At 39.0% G+C, this 26145-nt stretch overlaps 1 protein-coding gene across 39 annotated transcripts in view; it reads left to right on the top strand.

Moving 5' to 3' along the window:
- EXOC2 (exocyst complex component 2) overlaps nt 1–26145 on the top strand; it is a 206597-nt gene that overhangs the window by 46098 nt on the left and 134354 nt on the right. For 33 of the 39 annotated variants that reach the window (XM_070244020.1, XM_070244032.1, XM_070244019.1 and 30 more), the window contains 3 exons: nt 9708–9868; nt 14135–14311; nt 16187–16313. In XM_070244020.1, the coding sequence (XP_070100121.1) occupies nt 9751–9868; nt 14135–14311; nt 16187–16313 (422 nt within the window). In that variant the 5' untranslated portion in view covers nt 9708–9750. Of the gene's footprint in view, nt 1–6331; nt 6511–8011; nt 8133–8260; nt 8915–9707; nt 9869–14134; nt 14312–16186; nt 16314–26145 lie in introns of those variants that run through there. The other 6 variants (XM_070244028.1, XM_070244015.1, XM_070244031.1 and 3 more) reach the window with 4 other exon arrangements.

The raw sequence follows: 26145 nt of genomic DNA, 5'->3' as shown, positions 1-26145 counted from the left end.
CTAAGAATTTAACCATTTCCTCTAGGTTATCCATTTTGCTGGCATATAGTTTTTCCTAGTATTCTCTTATAATCAGTTGTATTTCTGTGGAGTCTGTTGTTATTTCTCCTCTTTCATTTCTGATTTTGTTTATTTGAGCTTTCTCTCTTTTTTTCTGTGTAAGTCTGGCTAGGGGTTTGTCAGTTTTATTTATCTTCTCAAAGAACCAGCTCTTTGTTTCATTGATCCTTTCTACTGCCTTTTTTGTTTCAATAGCATTTATTTCTGCTCTGATTTTTATTATTTCTCTCCTTGCGCTGACTTTTGGCTTTGTTTTTCTTTCTCGAATTCAGTTAGGTGTAGTTTAACATTGCGTATTTGGGATTTTTCTTGTTTGTTAAGGTGTGCCTCTATTGCAATGAATTTCCCTCTTAATAACAGCTTTTGCTGTATCCTATGTGAGTTGGTATGGCACATTATCATTTTCATTTGTCTCCAGGTATTTTTTGATTTCTTCTTTAATTTCTTCAATGATCCATTGCTTTTTCAATAGCATATTGTTTAGTCTCCACATCCTTGTGCCTTTCTCAGCTTTTTTCTTGTAATTAATTTCTAGCTTTATGGCATTATGATGGGAGAAGATGCTTGTTATTATTTCACTTTTTTTAAATGTGTAGAGGCTTGCTTTGTTTCCTAACATATGGTCTATCCTTGAGAATGTTCCATGCACGCTTGAGAAGAACGTGTATTCTGCTGTCTGTGGATGGAGTGTTCTATATATGTGTATTAAGTCCAGTTGTTTTAGCTTTTCGTTTAGCTCCACTGTTTCTTTGTTGATTTTCTGTCTGGATGATCTGTCCATTGATGTGAGTGGGGTGTTGAGGTCCCCTACTATTATTGTGTTATTTTTGATGTCTTCTTTTAGGTTTGTTAATAGTTGCTTTATGAACTTTGGTGCTCCTGTGTTGGGTGCATAGATATTTATCAGCCTTATTTCTTCTTGATGAAGTGTCCCTTTGATCATTATATATTGGCCCTCTATGTCTCTCTTTATCTGCCTTATTTTGAAGTCTGTTTTGTCTGATATAAGCATTGTGACACCTGCTTTCTTTTTGCTATTAACTTGGAGTATTGTCTTCCACCCCTTCACTCTGAGCCTGTGTTTGTCCTTGGAGCTGAGGTGTGTTTCCTGGAGGCAACAAATTGTTGGATCTTGTTCTTTAATCCATTTTGCCACCCTGTGTCATGATTTGGAGATATCTTCTCCCATTACATAGGTTGCCTTTTCATAGGTCGATGATTTTCTTTGCTGTGCAGAAGCTTTTCAGTTTGATGTAGTCTTACTTGTTTAATTTTGCTTTTGTTGCCTTAGTTTTTGGTGTCAAATCCAAAAAATCATCACTATGACTGATGTTAAGAAGTTTACCCCTTGTATTTTCTTGTAGGGGTCTTACAGTGTCAGGTCTTACGTTAAAATATTTAATCCATTTTAAGTTGATTTTTGTATATAGCGTAAGATAAGGATACAGTTTCATTCTTTTGCATATGGCTGTGCAGTCTTCCTGACACCAGAAAATGCCTTTTTTAAAGCCTTCATTTCTGATATTTTTTTTCTTTCAGCACTTTAAAGATGTCTTTTGGCCTCTAGTTTTGCTAATTAGAAGATATCATCATTTGTATTGTCATTCGTCTTTGTATAATGTGTCATTTTGTTCCTCTGGCTGCTTTTAAGAGTTTCTCTTTATCTTTGATTTCCAGCAGTTTGACTTCAGTGTGTCTAGGTGTGTTTTGTTTGTGTTTATCTTGCCTGGTGATTGCTGGACTTCTTGAATGTCTAGAATAATAGTTTTCAATAAATTTGGGAAAATTTCACTCATATTTTCTTCAAATATTTTATGCTCTGTTCCTTCTCTTCTCTCCTCTGGGACTCCACTTATATCAGAGCACTTGATATTGTCCCTGTGTTGCGGAATCTCTCTTCGCTTTCTTTTCTTTTTTTCCTATTCCTCATATTAGATACTTTCTATTGATCTGTGTTTGTGTTATCGGATCTGGTTTGTTTTTGCCTGTTGCCCAGAAAGCCAGTCACTGAGATGACAAGATTGCAGCAAAGAGAGGGTTTTAATCATGAGGCAGCCAGGTGAGGAAGAAGGAGAACGAGTCTCAAGTCCTCCTCTCCATAAATGGGGATCCAGGGGTATTTATGGGGAAGGCGGCAAGGCGGTCTCAAGTGTGGACAGAGGTGACTGGAGGTGAGGAGAGGTGAGGTAATGATGATCTGCGCAGGTGTGGTCAGACCCCGTGCCTCTCCATAGGACCCGTGTTCACAGAATGGTGGTGTGAGCATGATCTGGGGGTGGAATTTTTAGCCTCTTGATATCAAAAGGTCACTTACTGGGCATCTGCACTTACACAGTTGATGGGTTCGTGGTCTCAACTGGCCTGAACTGGACAAGGGGTTCTAATTCCTGAAAAACAGCTCACACACCCATTACCATTGTGACCCAGGCTCCAGGGAGACGTTATCTGTAGGAGCCGTGTGGGAGTCAGCATGTTGCCTGAGCAGCCAGTTAACAGTGGGCAGGTTAAACAGCTAAAAGTTATAGTCAGTCATTGCAAAAAAGAAAAAACCTTTAGCTATTAGCTATGTAATCATTAATAACTAACTGTTTACCGGTTTCATTTATGTTCACTGACTGTTTCTTCAACTTCCTCCTTCTGTTTAATCCAATCAGTGTACTTTTCATTTCAGATATTGTATGTGTCAGTTCTAGAATTTGCATTTTATTTGTTTTTATAGTTTCAATTCTGCTCTTTCTAATAGCCATATATTCATTCATTATGATCATATATTTGTTTAGGAGCCTGTTATAGACTCTTTCAGATTCTTGTTTACTAATTCTGATCTGGCTCACCTTGTGGGGATGTTTCTATTGTCTGCTTTGTACTTGACTAGGGTCTGCATATTTTTCAGTTATTTTTAATGAGTCCAGTCATTTTTATTGTATCCTAGGAATATGGATAATACATTTTAGAGACTTTGGATTCTGTTTTATTATTCTCAGGAGTGTTGACTTTTTTTTGCAGGTATTGTTAATTTGACTAGATCTGCATTTCAGACTCTTGCCTCCCCTGTGGTGGGCAGCAGCTGCGATCACTGCTTACTTTTTCCATCCTTCAACCTGTTGCCCTTCACTATGCTATTTGGTGTTTCTCCCGCGCATCCTGTGCATGTGCAGTTCAGGCGTCAGCCAAGGCTTTCAGTCATATTCCTTCTGCCTCTGTGGCTCCCTCCTCTCCAGGATTTCGTTTCTCTCTCTCTGGCTACCCTGTTGGCCCAAAGGTCAATCTCTGATTCCTCAAGCCATAAGACTGTGGCTTTATGATTGTGTTTTCGCTGCCCTGTGCTGGGTGGACTGGGGTGTTCTGTCAGGTGAAGACTGGGTATCCAATCTCTGTGTGTACTGTGTGATTTTGAAGTTCTCTGAAACAGCCTAGTAAAGTACTGTAACCTTTATATTCCTCCCTGAACTTATCTGAAGAATTTTTTTCAATTGTCATTTTAAATAGCTTTATTCGTGTACTATATAGTTTACCCATTTAAAGCGTAAAATTCAGTGGTGTTCCGTATAGCCACATAGTTGTGCAGCCATGGCCAAAATCAAGTTTAGAGCTTTCATCCCTACAGAAAGAAAGGCCACGCTCATTAACAGTCACTCTCTATTTCCTCCCAGCCTTCCCCCACCTCCCACCCAGCCCTAGGCAACTACTAATCTACTTTCCAGTCTGTAGATCCCAGACATTTATATATAAATGGAATTACATAGAATGTAGTTCTTTGTGACTGGCTTCTTTCACTTAGTGTAACGTTTTCAAGGATCATCTGTTTTGTAGCACGTGTCCGTACTTCATTCTTTTTTCTTTCATGCCAAATAATATTTCATTGTATAGGTATGTGCCACAGTTTTCTTACCCACTCATCACTTGATAGACTATTGAGTTTACTCCACTTTTGACTATTATTAATAATACTGCTCTAAACATTCATGGACATGTTTTTGTGTGGACATATGTTTTCATTTTGGGTAATACTTAGGAGTGAAAGTGATAAATTATATAGTAACTCTATGTTTAACCTTTTAGGGTACTGCCAAACTGTTTTCCAGAGTGGTTGTACCTTTTACATTCCCACCAGCAGTATACAATGGTTCTAATTTCTCCTCATCCTTGCCAACACATTACGTTTTGCATTTTTGATTATGGCCTTCTAGTGGGTATAAAGATATCTCATTGCGATTTTGATTTGCATTTCCCTGATGGCTAATAACATTGGGCGTCTTTCCATGTGCTTATTGGACATTTTTGTATCTTCCTTGGAGAAATGTCTATTCAGATCCTTTGCCCATTTTTTGATTGTATTACTTGTTTTTATTATTGAGTTGTAAGTGTTCTTTTATGTTCTAGGTACAAGTCTCTTATCAGATACATTATTTGCAAATATTTTCTCCTATTCTGCGGGTTGTCTTTTCACTTTCCTGAGGCCTTCCTTTGAAGCACAAAAACTTTTGATTTTGATCAAGTTTGATGTATCTCTTTTGTTGCTTGTTGTGTTGTATCTGAGAAGGCTTTGCCTACCCCAAGGTCACAGAGATTTACTTCTATGTTTTCTTCAGAGAGTTTTATAGTTTTATCTTCTACCTTTAAGTCTACATTGTGTTTGGAGTAAATTTTGTGTGTGATAAAGGAAGGGATCCAACTCTGGTCTCTTGCATGTGGTTATCAAGTTGTCCCAGCACCATTTGTTAAAACGATTATTTTTTTCTCTATTGTTCAAAAATCAATTGACCATAAATGTAACGGTTTTCTCTCTGGACTTTGAATTCTATTCCATTGATCTGTATCTTTCTCCTCATGCTGGCACTGCACTGATTGCTGTAGCTTTATAGTAAGTTTTGAAATTAGGAATTGAGTCCTCCAACTTTGTTCCTCTTTTTCAAGATTGTTCTGGCTATTCAGGGTCCTTTCTATTTCCATAGGATTTTATGACCAGCTTGTCAGTTTCTTTAAAAAAGCCAGCTGGGGATTTGAGAGGCATTGCGTTTTATTTACAGATCAACTTGGGGAGTGTTGCCATCTTAACAACATGGAGTCTTCCTATCCATGTCTTTCCGTTTATTCAGGTCTTCTTTAATTTCTTCCAACAGCATTTTTGAGTTTTTGAAGTACAAGTTTTGCACTTCTTCTGAAACTTTATTCCTATTTTATTATTTTGATGCTGTGGTGTACAGTGTCTTTTCACGTTTGTTTTGTCGTTGCATGTGTAGCCTAATGCCTCCCCCCATCCCTGTCTTCTCCCCCTCGCAGTTCTTCTCTTTGTCCTCTTGTAAGTCCAGTGTCCCGCTGAGACTGTGAGGCATTCAGAGGACGTTCACTGAGCCGCTTTCAGCAGTCGTACGGCGTGTTTATTTTCTGTCGAGTAATGTATGACAGGCATTGGGGATAGAGAGTTGATTAAACATCATGTGTCTTCCCAAGGAGACGCAAACGTAATATCTAAGATTTAACACAATGAATATTAGAATTATGTGGCAAAAACATTGTAGGGGGTGGTCAGGGAGACTTTCTTAGAGAAAGTGACGTTTAAGCTTGACCTTGAAAGTCTGGTAAGGATTAACAAACTTGGAAGACTTTCTGTTTAATTGAAAAAAAGACAAATGAAATCATGAAGGCATAAAAGTACTTGGCAGTTCATAACAGGTGAACGGGCTTAGGTGGTTAGTGTCTCATAAATGAGGGAAATGACTGAGGGTGAAGTAAGAAATGTAGAAGGGTAGCTGTGACAGGTTTTAATAAAATGCTAAGGATGTGGGCACTAGAGACCACTGGAGCAGTGGGGTGTCATGGAAGATTTTTTTTTTTAAATCAGGCATGATAGGCATTAGATCTGTATTTTGGAGAATTATCTCTGGTGTTTGCTGAGGGTGGATTGCAGTGGAGAGGTAATAGGGGCAAAGAAACCAGTTAGGAATCTGTTTCAACATCCAGGGAGAGGAGATGAAGGTCTTAGCTGGGAGAGCTACTCTAGAATTGAGAGGAATAGTTGACTTTGGATTCTGGCAGAAAGAGGCTGACTGTTTGGTTCAGGAGGTGTGATAGGGAAGGAGAGACGCTCAGGAACCTTGAGTTGTCTCATTTGGTTTATTGGATGAAGGGTAAGATCTTTCCAGTCCTTTGTTTTCTATTGTCATTGTCCTGCTGTTTTAATTGTATTAAATGTGTGACGTAGTGTGATTGATTGCATCCTGGGCCATGTGATTGACCTCCCTCTCCAGCCTGCTCCTTTTTTCCATAGGAGGCAGCCTGATAGCACATGGCGGAAAACCCCAGCCCTCTAGTCACAGGGCTGCTCCTTCTGGTTTGGCCTGATTTTGAGTTGTTTTGTTAGCGTAGACTCAGGTATGGTCTGAAGGGCTCATGAAGAACAAGAACTTCTTGGATTTTGAGTCTCCCTCCCAGAAACCAGGGACCAAGGTCAGTCATATTCTTTTTTATGCAACACACCCCAAACTCGTTTAGCTCTCTCTTCTGGCATCCACCTCCACATTTCCAGATTCTGTGTCTAATCTGCCATTATGTTGATAGTAATTTTAGGCAAAAAATTTTAACTCCTTCTCCCTCTTTATTCTCTTTCCTCACTCCCCAAACACAGCTGCCTATGTGCAACTTTATTCCTACCTTCAGTTAAACCACTAGTCATTCCTGCATTAATAGGGTGATACAAATCTTGCTTCTTTTGAAAGTTTCAAGAGCTCTTATTCTTGGATTGATTCCTTTTCATGGCATCCTGTTCTTTTAGGGATAAAAATTTTCTCCCTCTGCAGATATTGATTTGGGATCAAAGTCTGCAATACTTTTGGAGTTTTTTTTTTCTTTTGTTAACTGCTGTGTTAGTTTGCTAGGGCTCACATAACAAAGTCTGATAGACTGGGTGGCTGAAACAACAGAAATGTATTTTCTCATGATTCTGGGGGCTGGAAGTTGAAGATCAAGGTGTTGGTGGGGTTGCTTCCTTCTGAGGCCTCTTTCCTGGGCTTGCAGATGGCCGTCTCCTCCCTGTGTGCTCATGTGGTTGTCCCTCTGTGTGTCTGGGTCCTGATCTCTTCTTACAGCAACGCCAGTCATGTTGGACGAGGGCACCCATATGACCTCATTTTACCTTAATCACCTCTTTAAAGGCCTGATCTCTCAATACATGCTGAGGTTCCGGGGGTTAGGACTGCAACGTGACTTGTTTGAGGGCACACAGTTCAGCCCATATCACCTGCATTATCTATTTTTTCTGGATCTTTTAGTTTATCTGACTTCTATCTCTTTCTCACATATTTTCCTTGACCATCTTATAGCCTCTAGCTGTCGTCGTGTTTTTTAGAGTGAGGCTGTGAATAGCTGATTAGTCTGTGTATGGGCAGAGTTTGTAAGTGGCTTCTCTGTTAAGTGATGTGACTGCAAGTTGCTCTTCCTTTTTTGGGGAGTGATACCAAGCAATGGGCTGCTCTGCTCACTGTGATCTGAGCCAGTTAATCACAACAGAGGTAGAGATCGAGACAGGAAGTTTAATTAGATTAGCCAGCTAATCGGAACATGGGTGACTAATGTCTCAAAAACTCATCTTCCAGGATTACAGAATCTTGAGGCAGTTATATAGGGAAAATGGGTAGTGAGGAGGGGTCCAGGGATGTTGGTCTCTAGTCATGATGGGCTCCAGGCATCACATTGTTTCATTCTTCCATCAACTATGATGGATACCTTGTAGGTATGTTTCCTGCCTGTGGTCAGCCTATTCCTGGAAAGAAACTCATAGAACAAAGTTTCAATTTATCAAGCTATTGGGGAGTACATATGTGAGCAGAGGCCATAAATCAGGACAGCATGTAAATTTTTTAGAGTACGTGCAGAGCAACAAGTAGTCACACGAAGGAGGGGCTGGGGCCATTTAGCATAACAAGATGGCCTCACTTATGCTCACTTACAGGAGGATTGATACCAGACCTCTTAATCGCAAGTTCCTGTGTCTGACGTGCAGTAAGCCAAACAATGAGACATCGGTGCTTGGAGGTAGAGAAAGATTTGTTCGAATTGGCCAAAATGAGAAGGTGGGAGCCTGGGTTCTTTCAGATACATCTTAACAAGAGAAGAAAGGAGGGGGTTTTGTAGAGCTAAGGGGCTTGGCAGGAGGACTTTTAGAGAAACAAAGGGGTAATCTGTGTTTCTTTCACTCCAGATAAGCCCTTGGGCAGTCTGACTTCTGGGGTCAGTGGCAGCTGGGGGCTGGTTATGTGGTGATCCTTGAAGCCATTCTCTTCTGTAAAACAAGCTGATAAATCCTGTGACCTTTGAGTTACCCCTCAGGTTAAACAGAAAAACAGCAAATTGACAAGATTAACTTTTTTTCGTGACAAGGTAATCTTACTGAATATTTACAGTAACCTTCAGGTACCAGCTTCAGAACCTTCCATGTCAGGATCTTTGGTTCTTTTTTTCCTGGGGCTCTTCAGTTTCTCCAGAGAGTGAGGTTCTAGTTATCCAGACAGGGTGGAATTGGGCAGGAACAGTCTGCACAACCTGCTGACAATGGTGTGAGAGCAGGGAGGGGACCGGCCTGAGGAAGTCCACTGTTTGCTGTGCAGGTTGACAGTCCCCTCTGCTGTGCCTGTTGTTCCTGAGTCCTGGTTTCTTCTCTTTGGTTTCTTCAGAGACTATGCCTCTGATCTCCTACCTGACTGCAGGCTGAAGGCAGGGGCCGGGGCATCTAACTTCTCACTATAGAAAGATAGAGATAATCAGCGAGTTCTCCTTGTTGTGCTCTGAACCTCACCTTCATCTTCTGGGGCATCTGCAGCCTTGAGCACTTGAGGTGTTCCACAGGGGCTTGTTGGTGAGGTTTTGTATTATTTGTTGGTGTCTTTTATATGCTGCGTAGTGTGCTTCGCTAGGATTATCCTACGTAATCTTAATTGTAACCTTATGAAAGGTTCTATTATTAGCTCCATTTTACGTATATGAAAACAGAGGTTTAGAACAGCATGAGTAAATTGGAACACCAGGACTTGAACTCAGGTGTATTTGACCTTAGAAGCTGCACTTTTAGCAACTTTGCTATATTTAGAACAGTTAGCAAATTCACACTTCTGCCTGTATGTCTGTCTGCATTCTAGGTTTTGTAACAATGTCAATATATTTATTTGAGCACAGTAAAAAAGAGTTCTTATTACTAAGTATAATGCAAAAATGAAGTGAAATTCAGTACATCGGTAGGAATATAAATGCACTTTAATTTTTATGAATATAATGAATCAGAATATCTTCCTTAAACAACTTTCAGAGTAGAAGAGTTTTTAGTGTGTATTTGGGATTTGGCAGGCGTAGGCATGGAGCTAAATGGTGACATTAGGCTCTATCTGTCATGATATTGAAAGTTCTAGAACCAAGGGCTTAGTTTTCTGTTACTGTTATGATATTTCTCTTGCAGAACTAACTAAAGTGTCCTTAGTAAACTGAATGTTCAGTAGATGTTGGCAGAGAGGCTAAATCACAGCTAAAAAAATCAAAACTGTGTGTTTAAGAATACTTTTTATATTTTGGTACTGAATGTCTAGCATTCTTGTATTTTTAGTCAATGCTAATCTCAGTTGGCACTAATCCTTTTTTTTTCCTTTCTCTTTTAACAGATTACTTCTGTAACTACATCTCCAGTTTGCTTAACAAAGCACAATGTCTCGATCACGACAGCCCCCTCTTGTGACAGGCATCTCTCCAAATGAAGGAATACCATGGACAAAGGTCACAATTAGAGGAGAAAACCTGGGCACTGGCCCAACTGACCTCATAGGTAAGGGCGAGGACTATGCTATGTGTCCATGGTAAACTCATTTTTATGTTGGGCAACTGAGGTAAGATATATTATTTTGAGATCGTGAAGGTGATAGAAAAACATCATTGTGGTCTATACAGAATGATCTGAATAAAAATGAAAGAATTATTTGTTTTTCTGATTTTTCTGTTAAAGTCATTCTTTTATCTTGTCTGTGTTGTCTTTCATCAAAGCCTTCAGAAAGTTTCCTGGCCTGAGAGTTGCTTCCATTTCCTAAGCTTTGTTTTCTCCTGCTCGGGTTGCCAAAACAGCCTCATAGCTATTCTTGCTCTCTTTAGTTTTCCCTCTCTATACAACTGTCTGCATCCTTTCTCAATGCTCTGAATTATGTCTCTTTTGTGCTCTATTGCTCTTCCCATCAAATCTGAACTCCATGTGCTGGTGATGTCAGTACCACTTGGCTCTCACTGCCCTCCACCCAGAGAGATTGTCTGTTCTGACCAGGTGTGTATCCTCGCCATGACCTACGGATCTGTTCGTTTCCTTTTCTCTGCCATGTCGATGCTCCATCATGGTTGAGAATACCACCATTGATCTGAAATACCAGGAGTCTCTGCCTGCCAAGGATTGAGATTTACAACCAAAAAAATCTCTTCAAAATAATTCCCATCCATGTTAATCTGTCTTTTTATTTAGTTTTTTAGGCTCCATATGTTTTTGTCTTAAGCTCGAGGACGTGAATGATAGAGAACTATGCTTCCTGTTGGCACTGCATAAATATTTTAATGTGTTGGTTGGCATAGTGTGTTTCCCACCTTCCAGGCATGGAGGTCCCTTATTGCTGGCTTATGTGAGCATGCCTCTCACTCCTGGCTTATCTTAATCTCCTCTAAACCTGAAAACAAATGCTCTGGTCTGCTAGGGTCTCAGTCTCTAAAGAGAGAGCCTAATCTTTTTTTTTTTTAAAATACAAATGAGTGTCCGGAATAGCCAGGGTAGAGAGCAAATTATAATCTAATTGTATGGTGAGTTAGGATTATTTTTCTGTGAATTCTATATGAGGTTATACAGATGCTTTCAGAACGAGGAAGGCAGAGACTCCAGTATATGCTGCTGAATATATGTTCTGAGTCCCCACATAAGTTTATCTGGATTCAGACATTCTGTTGACTCATTTCTTAATCTCTGAGGGACCCTTTGGTACCGTCCTGGAGAGCATGAGTTGACACTTGTTTTTCCTGCATTGTAGCTGCTGGTTGACAGATGGGCCTTTGGCCATCCAGAAAACCCTTTGAAAAGAGAGTCAAGAAGTCTCAGCACTAAGTTTCATAACCAAGTTTTGTACTTTCCAACTAATTGTTTTCGCCAGTGTTATTTAAATATGTCTCAGGTTATATTGTTTTCTCTAGCTATATGTTTTGTTTCTTCAATAAATATAACTTAAGTTAATTGTTTTTATGAAGATAGTTTCATCTAATCCCATGTCTTCTTTTTTGACATAGCTCATTCCAGATTTTTCTTTATCCAGAGTGGAAAAATCCCCAGAATGCTGGAAATAGACCATACAGATGGAAGTTGTGTCCCAAATTTTAACTGGCAGACATTGTGAGCTCTGAAACATGACAGTTACTAATCTGTGTAAATTTTAATCTTGCTGTAGCTTCAGGCAGTGCTATTCTTATTCGACTAAGTGTATATTACTCTTATAAACCTTGCTAGTTCAGCTTTCAACCTGCCTATGTATTGCCAAGAAACCATTTTTTAAAAAAGCAAACTTAACCTACTAAGTAATTTAAGTGTTTTTAACTCAGATAATGTCTACACTGCCAAGTAAAATACTATAAAAACAGTTTATTTGACATTCTACAAGTTACTTAAGAAAAGAAGATGTTATTTTATTTCATGAAGCAGATTATTTAGCTTTCGGTAACTTAGCAAAAATGTGCTTAAGAAATGGGTCTTAGGATTGTATTTAATTTTCATGACATTGAAAATCATCCTTTTGAATCTATGTTTAAAATTAGATGGTGATTATTAATTTTTTTTAGTTAAAATGCAGAGCAGATATTAAGTCAGAGGAGTCTTGATAGTACGTATGCTAGATGGATAAACTGTTGTTCTAGGTAGCTTTTTTCCAACTTGTACCTTCACTGATACCCTTCAAGTTGACTCATCTGAATGTGTTTTTAAGACTTAATGTCTGTATATCTGAAATCTGCTCCATTCCTTAGTTTCAGTCAAAGATAGATCTCCAGCAGGGAACTTGTGTTAGGAATGATTTTACATTAAGCCCTGACGTAAATGAGGAGTTATTCTCCTTTCTGAAGTGAGTTAATGTTTAAAATCACAAGAATCTTTTTGATATTATAAAATTTAAAAATATTAAGTTATGTATTGACCTAGAGTCTTATCAAAATATCCACCATCTATAATTAAACAGTTTATAAACGAAAACGTTTCCCATTCATTTTGTTGCTGTATGTGTGCCTAAAAATTATTGGCGCAAACGTGCGTTGAAGTGTTTGCCAGCACTTCTCTTGGGGACGGAGAGGAGTTACAGGGTGCTTTCAGTTGCTTAAATTGTTTAAATTTTTCATGATAAAAATTGATGTCAGGAAAATATATCAAAGACAAAATTATTTTTTAAAATAATTTTGAATTATGAATATATTTAAAAATGTGTAAATGTCATTACACATTTAAAAAAACCAACAGAAAAGTTAGTCCTAAAGGAACCTTTAAGTGCTGTTATTGGAAAAACAAAAATCCATATGTGAATGAATAATAGATGTCTTAGGGAAATCTCTAAAATTCATTATTTCAATAGATGTAAATATGTCTTTAAAATGTACGTAGTTGTTTTTCTTTCCTTATGGTTAATATAATGTTCTTACTAAATGGTGCTTTAAGTGGTAACAAAAGATGACTTGAATCTCTCCCTACATTTTTTCGTCCAAATTTGACATTAGTTGAGATGTTCCTGGTATCTGGAAAAAATTGCAATTGGCAAACTTGACTGCCGAGCAGTGTAAAATGTTAGTGAGAAAAGAAAATGTGAAGTGTCTGCGTCTTTGCCGTGTACACTCTGATTTATTTTCTCCATGAATATTTATTATATGGGTCTCTGTTTTTGTGGAAGTGGGAAATAGAAAGGAAATAAGCGAGTAGACTAGCTGGCACTAGCGTGTCCACGTGGTGGTGTGTTCTGCCTGACTCATGCCCTCCTCACTGCAGGCTTTCAGTGCCTCCCTGTTTGCTTCCTGCCTACATTGTGATTTACATGGCATTGAGCCGGAGGTGCCAGGCAGGAGTTGACCTTTTGGGAGCTGACGTCGCAGTTTTCTATGAGAGCAGAACGTAGTATAGTGACAGTATCATTAGGGAACCCTAGCGCAGCATGAACTGCCATTCTAGGACTGATATGCAGATAGAAAAATGTAATAGTCATCCAGTAATGCTAAGAACATTTACCAGACTCCAGGCTATGCTGAAAATAAAGCATAAAGCATCTAATTTAGTTCATTCTGTAATACCACGTATGATTGAACACTAGTAAAAGTACTTGCTGATTATTTTCAGGAAGATGGATGAATATATTTTTAGGGAGTGATATATACATTTATTAATATACTTCAGAATCTGATATCAATAACTTACACTTTTAATAATAGCAGTAATTCCCCTTCTAACACCTATGAGAGCAATGTAAGATTCTCATAGTCTAAGTAATCTGGAATGCCTACACATAATTATTATGGTCATCATTTTCTGATCCCATTGATGTTTGAAGAAACTTAAATATAATCTAAAAGAAGTCTTAAATATTAGAGAAAAAACAGAATAGATAAAAATCTATAGAGACAGCAGTATATTTGCAAATAATATTGGGTGTACTCCGTAATAGAAATAACAAACTAGTGAACAAGGAAATGTTATTTCTAGATTTATTTTTCAGTTCATTAAAACGGCCTGGTATTACTAACAGGAGAAGAATTGTCTTTTCATGTAATAGACATGTCTAAGTCGTATGATTGCTTTGTGTCCCTCCTCCCACCCCGCCTAGGAAGATTCACCTGAGCTAACAGCTGTGTCAGTCTTCTCTATTTTGTATGTGGGTCGCTGCCTCAGCCTGGCTGCCAATGAATGGTGTAGGGCTGTGCCCGGGAGCTGAACCCAGGACGCTGCAGTGGAGGGTGCCAAACTTAACTGCTAGGCCACGGGGCTGGGCGCCCCCCCTTCTCATTGTTCTTTTGAACTTTGTTACATGCATGCTTTTATTTGCAGGTTTGACAATTTGTGGACATAATTGCCTCCTGACGGCAGAATGGATGTCACCAAGTAAAATAGTATGTCGAGTGGGACAAGCCAAAAATGACAAAGGAGACATTATTGTCACAACCAAGTCAGGTGGCAAAGGAACCTCAACAGTCTCTTTCAAGCTCCTCAAACCTGAAAAAATAGGTATCGTCTTTCATGACTTTATTCTAAAGAAGAAAATAAAAATAGTTTGTCTTTTAAAATTTAAAGCTGATAGATTAGTATAAAATTTACCTCCTCTCGTATCTCATTAACTTAGAGTCAGTTCATGTTTATTTGGACAGGAATAGGATATTGGTTAAATCTACATTACTGTTCAAAAGGCAGTTTCCTGATCACAGTCTGTGAAACTAAGGGTGATGATCAGGAGAGAACTGTCACTCTGAATTCTTTACAAAGTCTGCTCATTTAACATTTGGATATGCCAATTTTAGTTCCTTGATCTTGAATACAATAATTGCATTTCTTTCTTTTATACAGTTACGATTTAAGGTGACACATCCTCCCAATTTGGCCAAATTAACAGCAATATTATGTAAATAATGCTCTCTTTTTCTTTGTTTTCCCCATCCCTTGAGGCCTGTGTGCAATGTTGCTAGTCTGGTGTACCTTTAGCCCTCCAAACTAGAAAGAACCGCTCTTTGTACCCCATAGCACTTTGTGTGTTGCTTTTTTATGCACTTAACACTTGCCTCCATATTAGGCATAGTTAAGAAGTTGGGCTGAGGAGCCCGACTCTGGATGCTGATCTGTGCTCCAGCACTCCTAGCGGTGGTACTTCGGTGCTTAGTTTCTTCGTGGGTAAAAGTGGAATAATAGTGTTACACACCCCACAGGGGTAAATGCGTTAGGACATGCATGTGAAGTGCTCACACAAAGTAAGTGCTCCATAAGTTAATAATTTTTAATTATTATTTTCGTAGCTATTTCTGTGCATGGCCACCTCCCCTACTAAAATGTCAGGTTCATCTTTGTGGTCCTGTCATTTCTTGCTCAAGGTCAATACTTGATAAATGTTTGTATGATGTAGGAATATGACAGGCATAACTAAACCCAGGCTGTACTTTTCTCCTATATAGAAAAGTAAATAATTTAGCTTAAATTAAATTTAAGACATTTTGACAGAATCCAGCATCATCTTCCATCACGTTTATACAGTAGATAGAGAAAACTTATTTGAAAGCCCTGAAAGAGGATGCAGCACAGTGTGGGCTCAATGAAGGCTTATGGAACTGAGCTCTGGAGGATGTGCACTTGAGCGTCTCCTCTGGCAGAGTCTCCTGTTGCATCCTGGCGGAACTGAGGGTGCTGGTGGAATTAGTGGGTTCACAAAGGGTCCCACAGCTAGAAGGTGCCTGGGATCAAATACTTCAGTGAAGACTTCCCAACCCCTCCTCTCTGTGTGCTGGTGCTTTGCCCATTTCTGCGCAGCCCATGTCTGGAGGTGGTAAGTGGTCTTCCTGTGCCAAGGTAGATGGCAAAGAGCTTGGTCCCGTAAAAGAGGGTACTGTTTCAGAGATTGTGTTGTTCACAGGATCCTCCCAGTCGTTCTTTTGAATATCCTAGTTTGCATAAGCCATGCATTCCTTGGAAGTTGTCTGATTCCTTTATAGAAGGATTGATTTCTTTATATAAGGATTTCTTTATATAACTATATAAAATATATATATTTTGTTGAATTTACCAAACTAATTGTACTGTTTATTATTTGTAAAATACATTTGTTTTAGCAGAACGTTTTCTCAGAGGCTTAATTTGTCTTCTGTCTTGAATAATGTACAATGAAAGTGAACCAAGAAGTGTTGTTCTTGCCTTTTTATAGATTCTTAGTGTTTTTAATCAAGCCACCAGCCATTAAAAAAACAAAATAAAACTCAGCTTTTGTGCCCTCAAATCTCTTAAAAATTGCCTTAGTGTGCATTTCATATTAGGTCTTTAAAAAGTAAAGGAGTTTGGCGAGACTTAGAAAGTCGTGGGGGAGTCTCTGTCTTACTAAGGATGTTCTTCTCATTTGGGTAGGTATTCTGGATCAGTCTGCTGTGTGGGTTGATGAAATGAATTATTATGACATGCGTACTGACAGGAATAAAGGAATTCCTCCCTTGTCCCTACGTCCTTCTAACCCCCTCGGCATTGAGATTGAAAAGTGAGTACTGTCTTGCCTTCAGTTTTCTTTATTTTTAGTTGCTGGAAAGTTTTATATATTTAGAGTGAAGAGAGTCAAACTCCAGAAACATCCAGGGAAGCATAATTGAAGACTCAATTGTTGAGAGACAAGTGTTGTTTCCAAAGCCCGGTCGGCTTTGCCGGGAGTGAACTTTCCAATTAGTTAAAACGTTTGGCAAAAAATGCTTACCTCTTTAGTCCTCTTAGTTTACACCTGGTGAAGAAGAAAAGTGTCTTGAAATTTTTAGTAACTAGTACTTTTAGTGATATGAGAATAAATACGTTATTTGGAGTTGGTAAGTTTAAATTTTTAGATGGTACTTGAAATCAAAGTAGAATTTTCCGTTTGCTTGATATTTTTGGGAAATGTTTTAGAATAATTAGATCCAGTGTAGTCTCTCCTTTTGTTTGTAACCCCGACCTATAATTGATTCTTACTCCAGACTTATTTATTTTACCAGAATTGTGGTAGGTAAATAATATCTTTCAAGATGTCTTTAACCAAACCTAGAATTTTCTTTTCTCACTGCCTAGTATAATGTTTTAGTAACTTTTATAATTAGTACCTTTAACCTTACATCTTACTTAAACAATTCATCTAACACATTAATTATGTCTAATTTATTTTCTGACCTTAGTGATTCTGCTTATGAAGTTATATAATGAATGAGTCTCCATAAGCACTTACTGAAGGTGACAAATTAGTTCTGTTAATACTTTGACCGGAGCTTTGTTTTGGGTTTTTCTAGGGATGGAAAAAGTTCTCCACTAATCTTTATGTATTTAGCTGTCAAGCCTACACTTGAAGACCATTAGTAGTTCAGATAAGTAAGCTTCCTTGTCACCTACTAGAGTTTACCCCCGGCTGAGAGGGAGGAGCGTTTGTCTTGGGAAGTTGTCATGTGTTGAAAAGGTCCTGGAGCTTTCCAGCAGCTTTCAGTGAGCCTGGACTGTCCTCGGTCATGTCTTTGAAACTTTTTGGCAGTATGGGTCTTTCTGGAGCTGTTTTGAGGATTTCAGTCCTGTGTAAATTAAGAGTTTAAGGATCAAGAAAGTCTAGAAAAGCATGGTAATTGCTAGATATTTATTTGAGCCCAGTGTTAAGCATGAATAGACTTCGCAGTTGAGAGTGAACTGTTCTAGCGGCCGGCCTGCTGCAGTCCTCTCTAAAGCCACCTTCTTTCCAAAGCCGTTTACAACGGAAGTGCAGAGCAGGAGGGCCCTTTCGATCGCTCTTTCCTAAGGAAGATACCTATTTTGTACGTGGGCACAGGAGTGTAGGGATATTGGACAAATTTTGTTTGAGCCTTGGACAAGACAATTGGATGTCTACTATCATAAAATGGATTTCCTTAATTTTTACTTTGGTGTATGACCCACCCCTTATTTAGTCGCTTTACCTTCTCATGTCCTCTCATCTTGCGATTGTCTTTATCATTCCTGTTTATTGCTGCTACCCACAAAAAGGTTTGGCTTCAACTCTCTGTAAAAGCAGTTTTCCTTAGTACCTTTGCCGATAATCCTTTTGTAACGTTGTTAACAGCAGCCAGGAATAATAGCACTGAAAGTGCTTGGCTCTTTAAAAATTTTCCTTTCTTTCTTCTCTGAGAGGTGGTCTAATTTAGTCTGGAGCCAAACTCTCGCAGTTTGAATCAGAGCTCTACCACTTACTGGCTGTGTGACTTTGAGAGAGTTATCTGAGTTCCCTTTGCCTCAGTTTCCTGAGGTGCAGCATGGAGTGCCGTGTCACAGTGAGGTTGTGAGGACTCGGTGACGCGCTGAGAACAGTGCGTTAGAATAGTGTCTCGCTGGTCGCAAGTGCTGTAGATGTTGGCCGTTATCACTAGGGTTCTTTGCTCTTTTTGCATATGTACTATTCGTTGCTCCGACACTTAGGAAAAGAATCTCTTTTAATGACTATTAAGATTTCAGAGTACTAGTGTTAAAATCTTAAAATAGTTATTAAGTACATTAATTCAAGAAGTGCTTCAAGGCTGATAAAATCAACAATAATATTTCTTTCCAGCTGTTCCTTAAGTTTCAGTAATAATTTGTTCAGCCCTGGGATATTTAAAGGATAGTTTTGAAAAGGTAAAATCATGACTCTTAGGCAAATATAAAATGAACATGTCAGAGCTTTTATTTAATTCATTAATTAATGGGGAAACCAATCAAATGTTAAAACCAGTTCAAAGGGAATTCCAGAGGACAGATGTAATAGGCAATGAGAAATGCTAAAAGATGCAGAATTGGCCACTTCAGCTGTGGTAATCAGGTGCATCTTCACCCGACAGGTATTTGTATGGCCAGGGATCCACCATCAGTCCTGCACACACGTAGTTCTGTTTCTGTAACAGATTGGACAGTGGAGACGAAGAAAGGCACAGATCCCCGCAGAATCCAAGAGCCCTGGGAGGCCCTCCACGCCCTGACAGGCTGTCCCGTCATCTTTTTGCCCATTTAAAGTCTTTTGCAATTTTTCTGGTCAAAAGAAAGAGAGGATAGAGATACTAAGAAGCAAGAAAATGAAAGGTGAAAGTAGGAATAGGTATAGAAACAAGAAAAGAGAATGTTTTTGGCCAGAAAAATGCTTTTCCAGGTTCCTTTTAATTTTTTTAAAGATACTGTCAGGCAAACTGCATTAATTTTATTGAATTCTTTAATCTCAGATAGAGAAGACTTATTTTAAAAAAAGAGAAAAAAGGAAAGGGAAAGGCGAAAATATTAAATGTTAAAGTGTTAAATATAAAATGTTAAAATATTGGTTTAGGTTTTATTTCCCTGATTCACTTAATATTTTTTATGTAGAAGCTTTGGTCTCCATAGAGAATGGTATTACATTCAGGTTAGAGTCCCTAAGAGTGTTTCCTTAGTATCTGTCTTTTATTTCTGTTTATTAATGTCATTTGGGGATTTCTTTTATAATTAAAAGGCTGGAGAGGACCTATTTTTAATTTTTAAAAAAATGTCATTGGAGAAGGAATAACAGAGTTTTAACATTATTTGCTTGTTGAAATATATTAAATGAGAAGGTTTGAGGAATTAGGACTACTTGTTATAAAATACTCTCCTGTGGTCCTGATGAATTATCAGATTAAAGTAGTAAGGTCGCCTTTGGAAGATGAATCAGCTCCTGGTAATTGCAATGAATGTTTATGGAAATTCTCTTCAGCTGACAGATGTACAGTGTGGAACAATGAGGGGTCCTGGTGTTGTGGTGTGGTGGTGTTCATCTGAATATGGAAAGCAAGTGAGAGTAACAGTGTAGTTTTCTTGTGGTTCTTCGGTGTGAGTCCGAGTTTAATAAATATTTTATTGATGTACCCAGCATGCATGCTGTCGTCTTTCAGTCCACAAGTTTAACTACTGGCATTTATTGGCCTCCTTCGACTGCTAACATCCTTCATATTACTAAATTTTTAACTAATGTTTTGCACACCTGGTGCCTTGATACTTATAAAAGTGTTACTAATTGCTCAGACAAAAATAACTTCACTTTGAACTGAGACTAGGATTTTCTTATAAAAAGTCTGTATTTCTGATTTATTATACCTAATGTCACAAATAGAAGTGTTCTTTGCACAGCTTAAATTGTAATGGAGACAAACTATTTAAACTGAAAAAGAAGGTAAAAACAGATTCATATTGAGTAAAAGTCTTCGCTAGGTTTTATATCTTAAAAGTAATATTTGCCTAACATAAGAATATTTATAAATAATGTTTTTGGAGGTAGTACATACATCAGAGTGAGGACATAGAAGTGGAGCTTTGAACCTATTTTTATATGATGTACAACTTTTTTGGTGGAATTATTGCCTGGGAATGGCTATCTGGAGTAGTCAATGGATGCGCCACTCAAGCTTGTTTTGTTTCCACGTGGGTTTTATGGGCGATGCAAGTTGGAGTTTCTTCTCATCAGTTTAGCTCTCCAATAGAAAGAAAAGCTGACCAATTTTCTCGCTGCATTTAGAAAACAAGGAAAGGTGGCAAAGTAATGCTTAGTATGAGTGTAGAGGAGAAGAGCCTTGGATAAATTTACCTTTTAGAAATTTTATAAAAACAGATTTGTGGGCTGTGATATAGTGCCTAAGTCCAGAAACTGTTTCAGACCAAAAAAAGAAAACAACAGCAGCACACAAACAACCAAAAACAGGCTCATAATATTTAATACAGCAAAGTGAAAACAAAGGTGCTAAAACTTGAAGCTAAAAGAAGTGAATGTAATATATACATCCTCGACAGAACTACGTAAGCCTGCTTTGACTGTCAGCTCCCTGCCTTGCCTCTTTCTCTCTCCAAATCAGGAAACGTGTGCTCCTCAATGCAGACAGCAGCACAGCTGTAGCCGGCCCGCACTCTGGGTGGGGCGATTAGAATTTCCCTCAAAATGACTTGTGTTGTTTTGCTCGCTCACAGGTCATTCCTGCAGGTCGTTCTCATACTTGAAAGTGAATGCTGATGTGTTACAAACACTCCTGTTAATTTTATATCTGACCGCTCAGTTTATAGACCTGGATCTTCCTATGTGTGGGCTAACCCTCTTCAGATGATTTAAATCTGAGTTCACACTGCCATCTAATGGAAGGCATATATTTTAGGGGTGGCAAGAGTTGTCAGCTGCTGAACTGTTTTGACTCCTTAGTGCGAGTGTTTCATGCGTTGACTAGCTGAGTGTGTGTTGCCTTCATTTTCTAGCTCCATGCTAGTAGATTTAAAGTGTAGGTTTAGTTTGGATTACTCAGCTAAACTAATTGCCTTTCTTTTGCTGACTTGTTAAGCCATGGCTATGCCTGGTATGTTAAACCTTCAAATCCAGTTACTGTGAGCAAACATTTAGGCTTTATCTCCATTCTTCCTTACTTTCGTTGACAGTGCTTCTTCCTTTCCTAACACTGTTATTAAGACCTTTAGCAATTTCCTGCATTGTAAATCAACTTCACTCTCCCCCTATGTTTCTCTCTTTCTAGATTTGTAGTTGTGGTTTTATTTTGTACTGGAGATTCTCTGCTGCTTTATTTGACAATGCAAGTACCGGGTTCAAATCTTGACTATTTATGTGCAACCTCTTTGAGGCTATTTCCTAACTATAATATGGGAATATTTAACCCACTGTGTTATGAGAATCAAATAAAATGGTACTTATCAAAATAGTCTGTAAAACATAAAGAACTGTGTAAAGAATAAAAATAACAGTGAATAACGTTTTTGAGCATTTATTGTGTGTCAGAAACTGCCAAGCCTTCCACATGCACTATCTACTTTAATCCTCAAAACATTTGTAAGAGGAAGATATTATGATCCCATTTTCCTCATGAATAAATGGAACTGTAGAGAGATTGAATAACTTCCAAGGTTGTGCGGACACATCTAGCCGACTTCAAGGTTGAGCCAGAGCCGAGGCTCCTGACCCCGGCTCTTACTGTTGCCTGCCATTATGCGCACTCATGGGTCACCTCTGCTTTTCAGGTCTGTTCCCTGTAGAGCATCATTGCTTCTTGGCATTGTCATTCACTGTCTGTTTTTTCCAGGTCTTCTATTTCACCATCATTTTGAAGTGTTTCTGTAAAAGATTAGTATATTTAGACATATATTTTGGAATAGAATATTGACTCAGGATGCCTTCAGCTGTAAGTAACAGAACATGAAGATTAATTTTGGCTTAAACAAAAATGATATTTATTTTCTCATAATGTATGAAGTCCAGAGATGGTGGACTCCATGATTGATTGAGTCAGTGACTCAGCAATGTCACCAAGATGTAAGGAACCTGTATTTGCTGTCCTGCTGCCCTTAGCATAACACTGATTTCCTTCATAATTACAAAATGGTTTAGCAATTTCTGGTGTTGAAACAACAATATAATATAATATAATATTACTGAAACAATAATAATACACAATAAATAATAAAATGCAATAATGTCTAGAGGCAAAAAGACACTATCTCTTCTTGATTCTCCTTAAAAGTGTGGCGACCTTTCCCAGAAATGCTCCAGCACATCTTTACTTTGACATCATTTGTCACAACAAGATCAGTCAATAAATAGCAAGGAGCATATGATAAGCGTGATGGGCTTAGGGTGATTGATATGTACTCAGGGAAGGTGGCGGTCCCAGGCTGTGTGGGATATGATAAGCGTGATGGGCTGGGGTGATTGACATTTCCTCAGGGAAGGTGGTGGTCCCAGGCCGCATGCGCTTGTTTTGTCTGAGACGGTGGAGAATGAATGTTGGGTCACTGACCAACAGTGGACTTAATTATGTGATTTGGGGCAAATTGTTTCATATCTCTGTGTTAGAATTTTGTCATCTTTAGTGTAGTTTCTATCTTATCTTGTAAGTCTGATTCCTAGTGTAGGTCTCAATACTCTTCTTCCAATTTAAGTAGATACAGTAAGAATGGCAAAAGAGTTTTAATGTCTTCAAGTAAGAAATTACTGTAAAATAAACTCAGTCTTAGGGGTGATGATTTGGGTACTAGGAGATAGTATTTTGATCAAGAGATCCAATACTTTTCAAACTCTGCCTGACCCATTTAGGTGCCTGAAGGAGCTAAATGTAAGAGGAAAATAGTACATAAGAAGTGAGATACTAGGAAGTGGATTAATGCTTCACACTCAGAGTAGATCTCTCTGGTGGGAGCACATGGCCTATCCAAGATGCCGAAGGCCCCTCGTCACCACTCACACTGATGCCAGACTCAGAGCCAGGATCTTCTCCCCTCCTCCTCCCATCCGTGCCCTCATCCAGGGGGTCAGGGTGCAGAGCCTGCGGCCGCGTGCTGTGCGTGTGCTTCTCTTTATTGCCCGGAGACTCCGCTGCTAGTGCGTGTGGCCCCAGCTGTGTTCTGGAACCAGCTAGGCCGGTCCTGTCCCCTTTTGAGGAGGTGGGAGGTAGGGGGACCTCCTGAGGTAGGGGTGTTTCTCATAGCTCGTCTCCTAGAGCCCTCACTAGACATCAGGCCTTTATCTTGTGATAAAACAGATCTATTTATATTTATAAAAATAACAATTTAGTACATCGTAAATGGGATGTTACTGAAGTTTAAGAACCAGATGAATTTTAAATGTGAGAAGTTCTAGATAGTTGTAGGTTTGCATCTTTCAGTATCACCAGTTGAAGCATTTTAACTATTTAGGATATAACTGTTTCTATAATGTGCCATGTATATCCAGGTTTTTTCCTACGTGTTTCTCAGCTTCATTGAGGTATAATTGACAAATTCGTAAAATATTTAAAGTCTGCATCTTGGTGATTTGATGTATGTATACATTGTGAAAGGATTCCCACCATCTAGTGTAACTAACACATCCATCACTTCACATATTTATCTTGCTTTTGGTCAGGACATTTAATTTCTGCTCTCGTAGCAAATTTCAAATATATAAAACAGTGTTATCAACTGTAGCCACCGTGTTATCCCTTAGCTCCTCAGAACCTGTCATCTTACAGCTGAAAGTCTGTGCCCTTTACCAGCCTGTCCCCATGTCCCCCTCCAGGCCCTGGCAGCCAGTTTTCTAATCTCTGTTTCTGAGTTTGACTTTTTCTTTGTATTCCACATGTTTTTGCAAATCTGATAAGGGGTTTATATCCCAAATATATAAAGAATACATACAGCTCAATAGCAGGAGGAAAAAAAAAAAGAAAAGGAAAAAAACAGCAAACCAATCCAATTAAAAAATGGGCAGAAGGGGCAAGCCCCATGGCGTAGTGGTTAAGTTCAGTGTGCTCTGTTTTGGCAGTCCAGGTTTGTGGGTTTGGATCCTGGACATGGACCTACACTACTCGTCAGTCTGTTATGCTGTGCTGGCATCCCACATAAGATTGGCACAGATGTTAGCCCAAGGCCAATCTTCCCCAGCAAAAAAAAAGAAGAAGAAGAAGAAAGGAAGAAGGAAGGAAAAAAAATTTAAAAGTAAAAATTGGGCAGAGGAACAGAATAGATGTTTTTCTAAAGAAGACATACAAATGGCTAAGAGGTACATGAAAAGGTGGTTAAAATCATTAATCTTCAGGGAAATGCAAATCAAAAGCACAATGAGATATCATCTCACACTTGTTAGAATGGCTATTATCAAAAAAACAAGAGATAACAAGTGCTAGCAAGGATGTGGAGAACAGGGAACCCTGTACACTGTTGATGAGAATGTAAATTGGTGCGGCCACTGTGGAAAACAGTATAGTGGTTTCTCAAAAAATTAAAAATAGGACTACCATCTGATCCAGCAATCCCACTTCCGGGTGTATATCCAAAGGAAACGAAATCAGGACACTGAAGAGCTTTCTGCACTCCCATGTTTATTGCAGCATTATTCACTGTAACCGAGTGACGGAAACAACCTAAATGTTCAACAGGTGAAGGGATAAAGAAGATGTGGTATATATACAATGGAATATTGTTCAGTCACGAGAAAGAAGGACATCCTACTATCTGCAACAACGTGGATGGACCTTGATCTTGTTATGCCAGACAGGGAAAGACAAATACAGTTTTGTTTTTATGTTTTTTGTTTTAATTTTTGTGAAGAAGATTGGCCCTGAGCTAACGTCTGTGCCAGTCTTGAGCTATTTTGTATGTGGGATGCTGCCCCAGCATGGCTTGATGAGTGGTGTGTAAGTCCGCACCTGGGATCCAAACCTGCGACCCATGGGCTACCTAAGTGGAGTGCATGAATCCAACGATTATGCCGCTGGGCTGCCCTGTTTTTTTGAAGTAAATATTGTTGGGTGTGATTTAACCGTCAGACCTATGGGGACTGTAGTCTTAACCATTTCTCGATGGCAGATGACTGCTGTATTTCTGAGTGTTGTGTCTGCATTTTATACTTTTTTGCTTTACGTGTTCTCATTGTGTCGTGCCCCCTTTTTTGATAGTGTCATTCTTAACACCAGCCACCCCTCTTCACATTCTGCTTCGATGATGGGCAGGGAACCACCCAGCCAAAATAAAACTACAGTCCATTCTGCTGCTTTTTTGTCAGCTGTGTCTTTAATCTGTGAGTTTCGAACTGCTTCCTGCTAAATGAGGATTTCACATAGTTGAATAATTTGTAAAGACTGTTAATAGTAGGAATTTAGTTGTCATGAGGTGATTCTGTAGTACTTTTTGATTCTGTTAAGATTACTTAACTTTCTGAGCCAGTGAAGTGTTAGGTCTGCATAGAATGCCAGTGTAAGTATCGTTTAGAAGTAAGTTTGACAGAAAAGTGGTGGTTATGCCACCATGCTCTTCTCCCTCACACTGATGACAGATCCCACTAATCCATCCTGCTGTTCTTTCAACTTAGAGACGCCCATGTGGTCCTTGCCACAGCACTTGAGATAGATACAGCCCACCAGTTAAGACAGAACTACGAGTGTAGCCTCTGCATATCAGAGGGAAGTGTTCCCGTTACTTAGCAGGGCTCAGCCTGAATCTTCACTCAGTCATTACACTCCCCAGGAGTTCTAACTCGGAGGCATGATGTACAAATAGGTAAAACGAGAAAAACTTCCAAAGGTAACAGGATTTTGTTACTAAGTAAAGTATTACGCCAGCATGAAGGATGCAAACCAAAATAAGCTTCTAAAAATGCAGAGTTCAGCTCCCTCTCCAAGACTGTGTCTGGTGAAAATGACCAGTGAGCTTATGGTTCACCACCGCCCCCCCAAGAAGATTCAGACTGTAATCTTTTAACTTTGGAAGCCAGTGAGGAAAGATGTAAGGTCAACTTAGTCTTTGAGTTAGTAACACTGAGCTAATGCCAGGTTGCTGTCCATGACTTACTGAAGTGTCATCTCCTCTTGGTGTGTGTTACTGCATTGTCGAGCAGG

Source organism: Equus caballus, chromosome 20 (assembly GCF_041296265.1).
Source record: "Equus caballus isolate H_3958 breed thoroughbred chromosome 20, TB-T2T, whole genome shotgun sequence".
Taxonomy (NCBI): Eukaryota; Metazoa; Chordata; class Mammalia; order Perissodactyla; family Equidae; genus Equus; species Equus caballus.
This window is presented reverse-complemented; position numbering and strand designations above follow the sequence as displayed.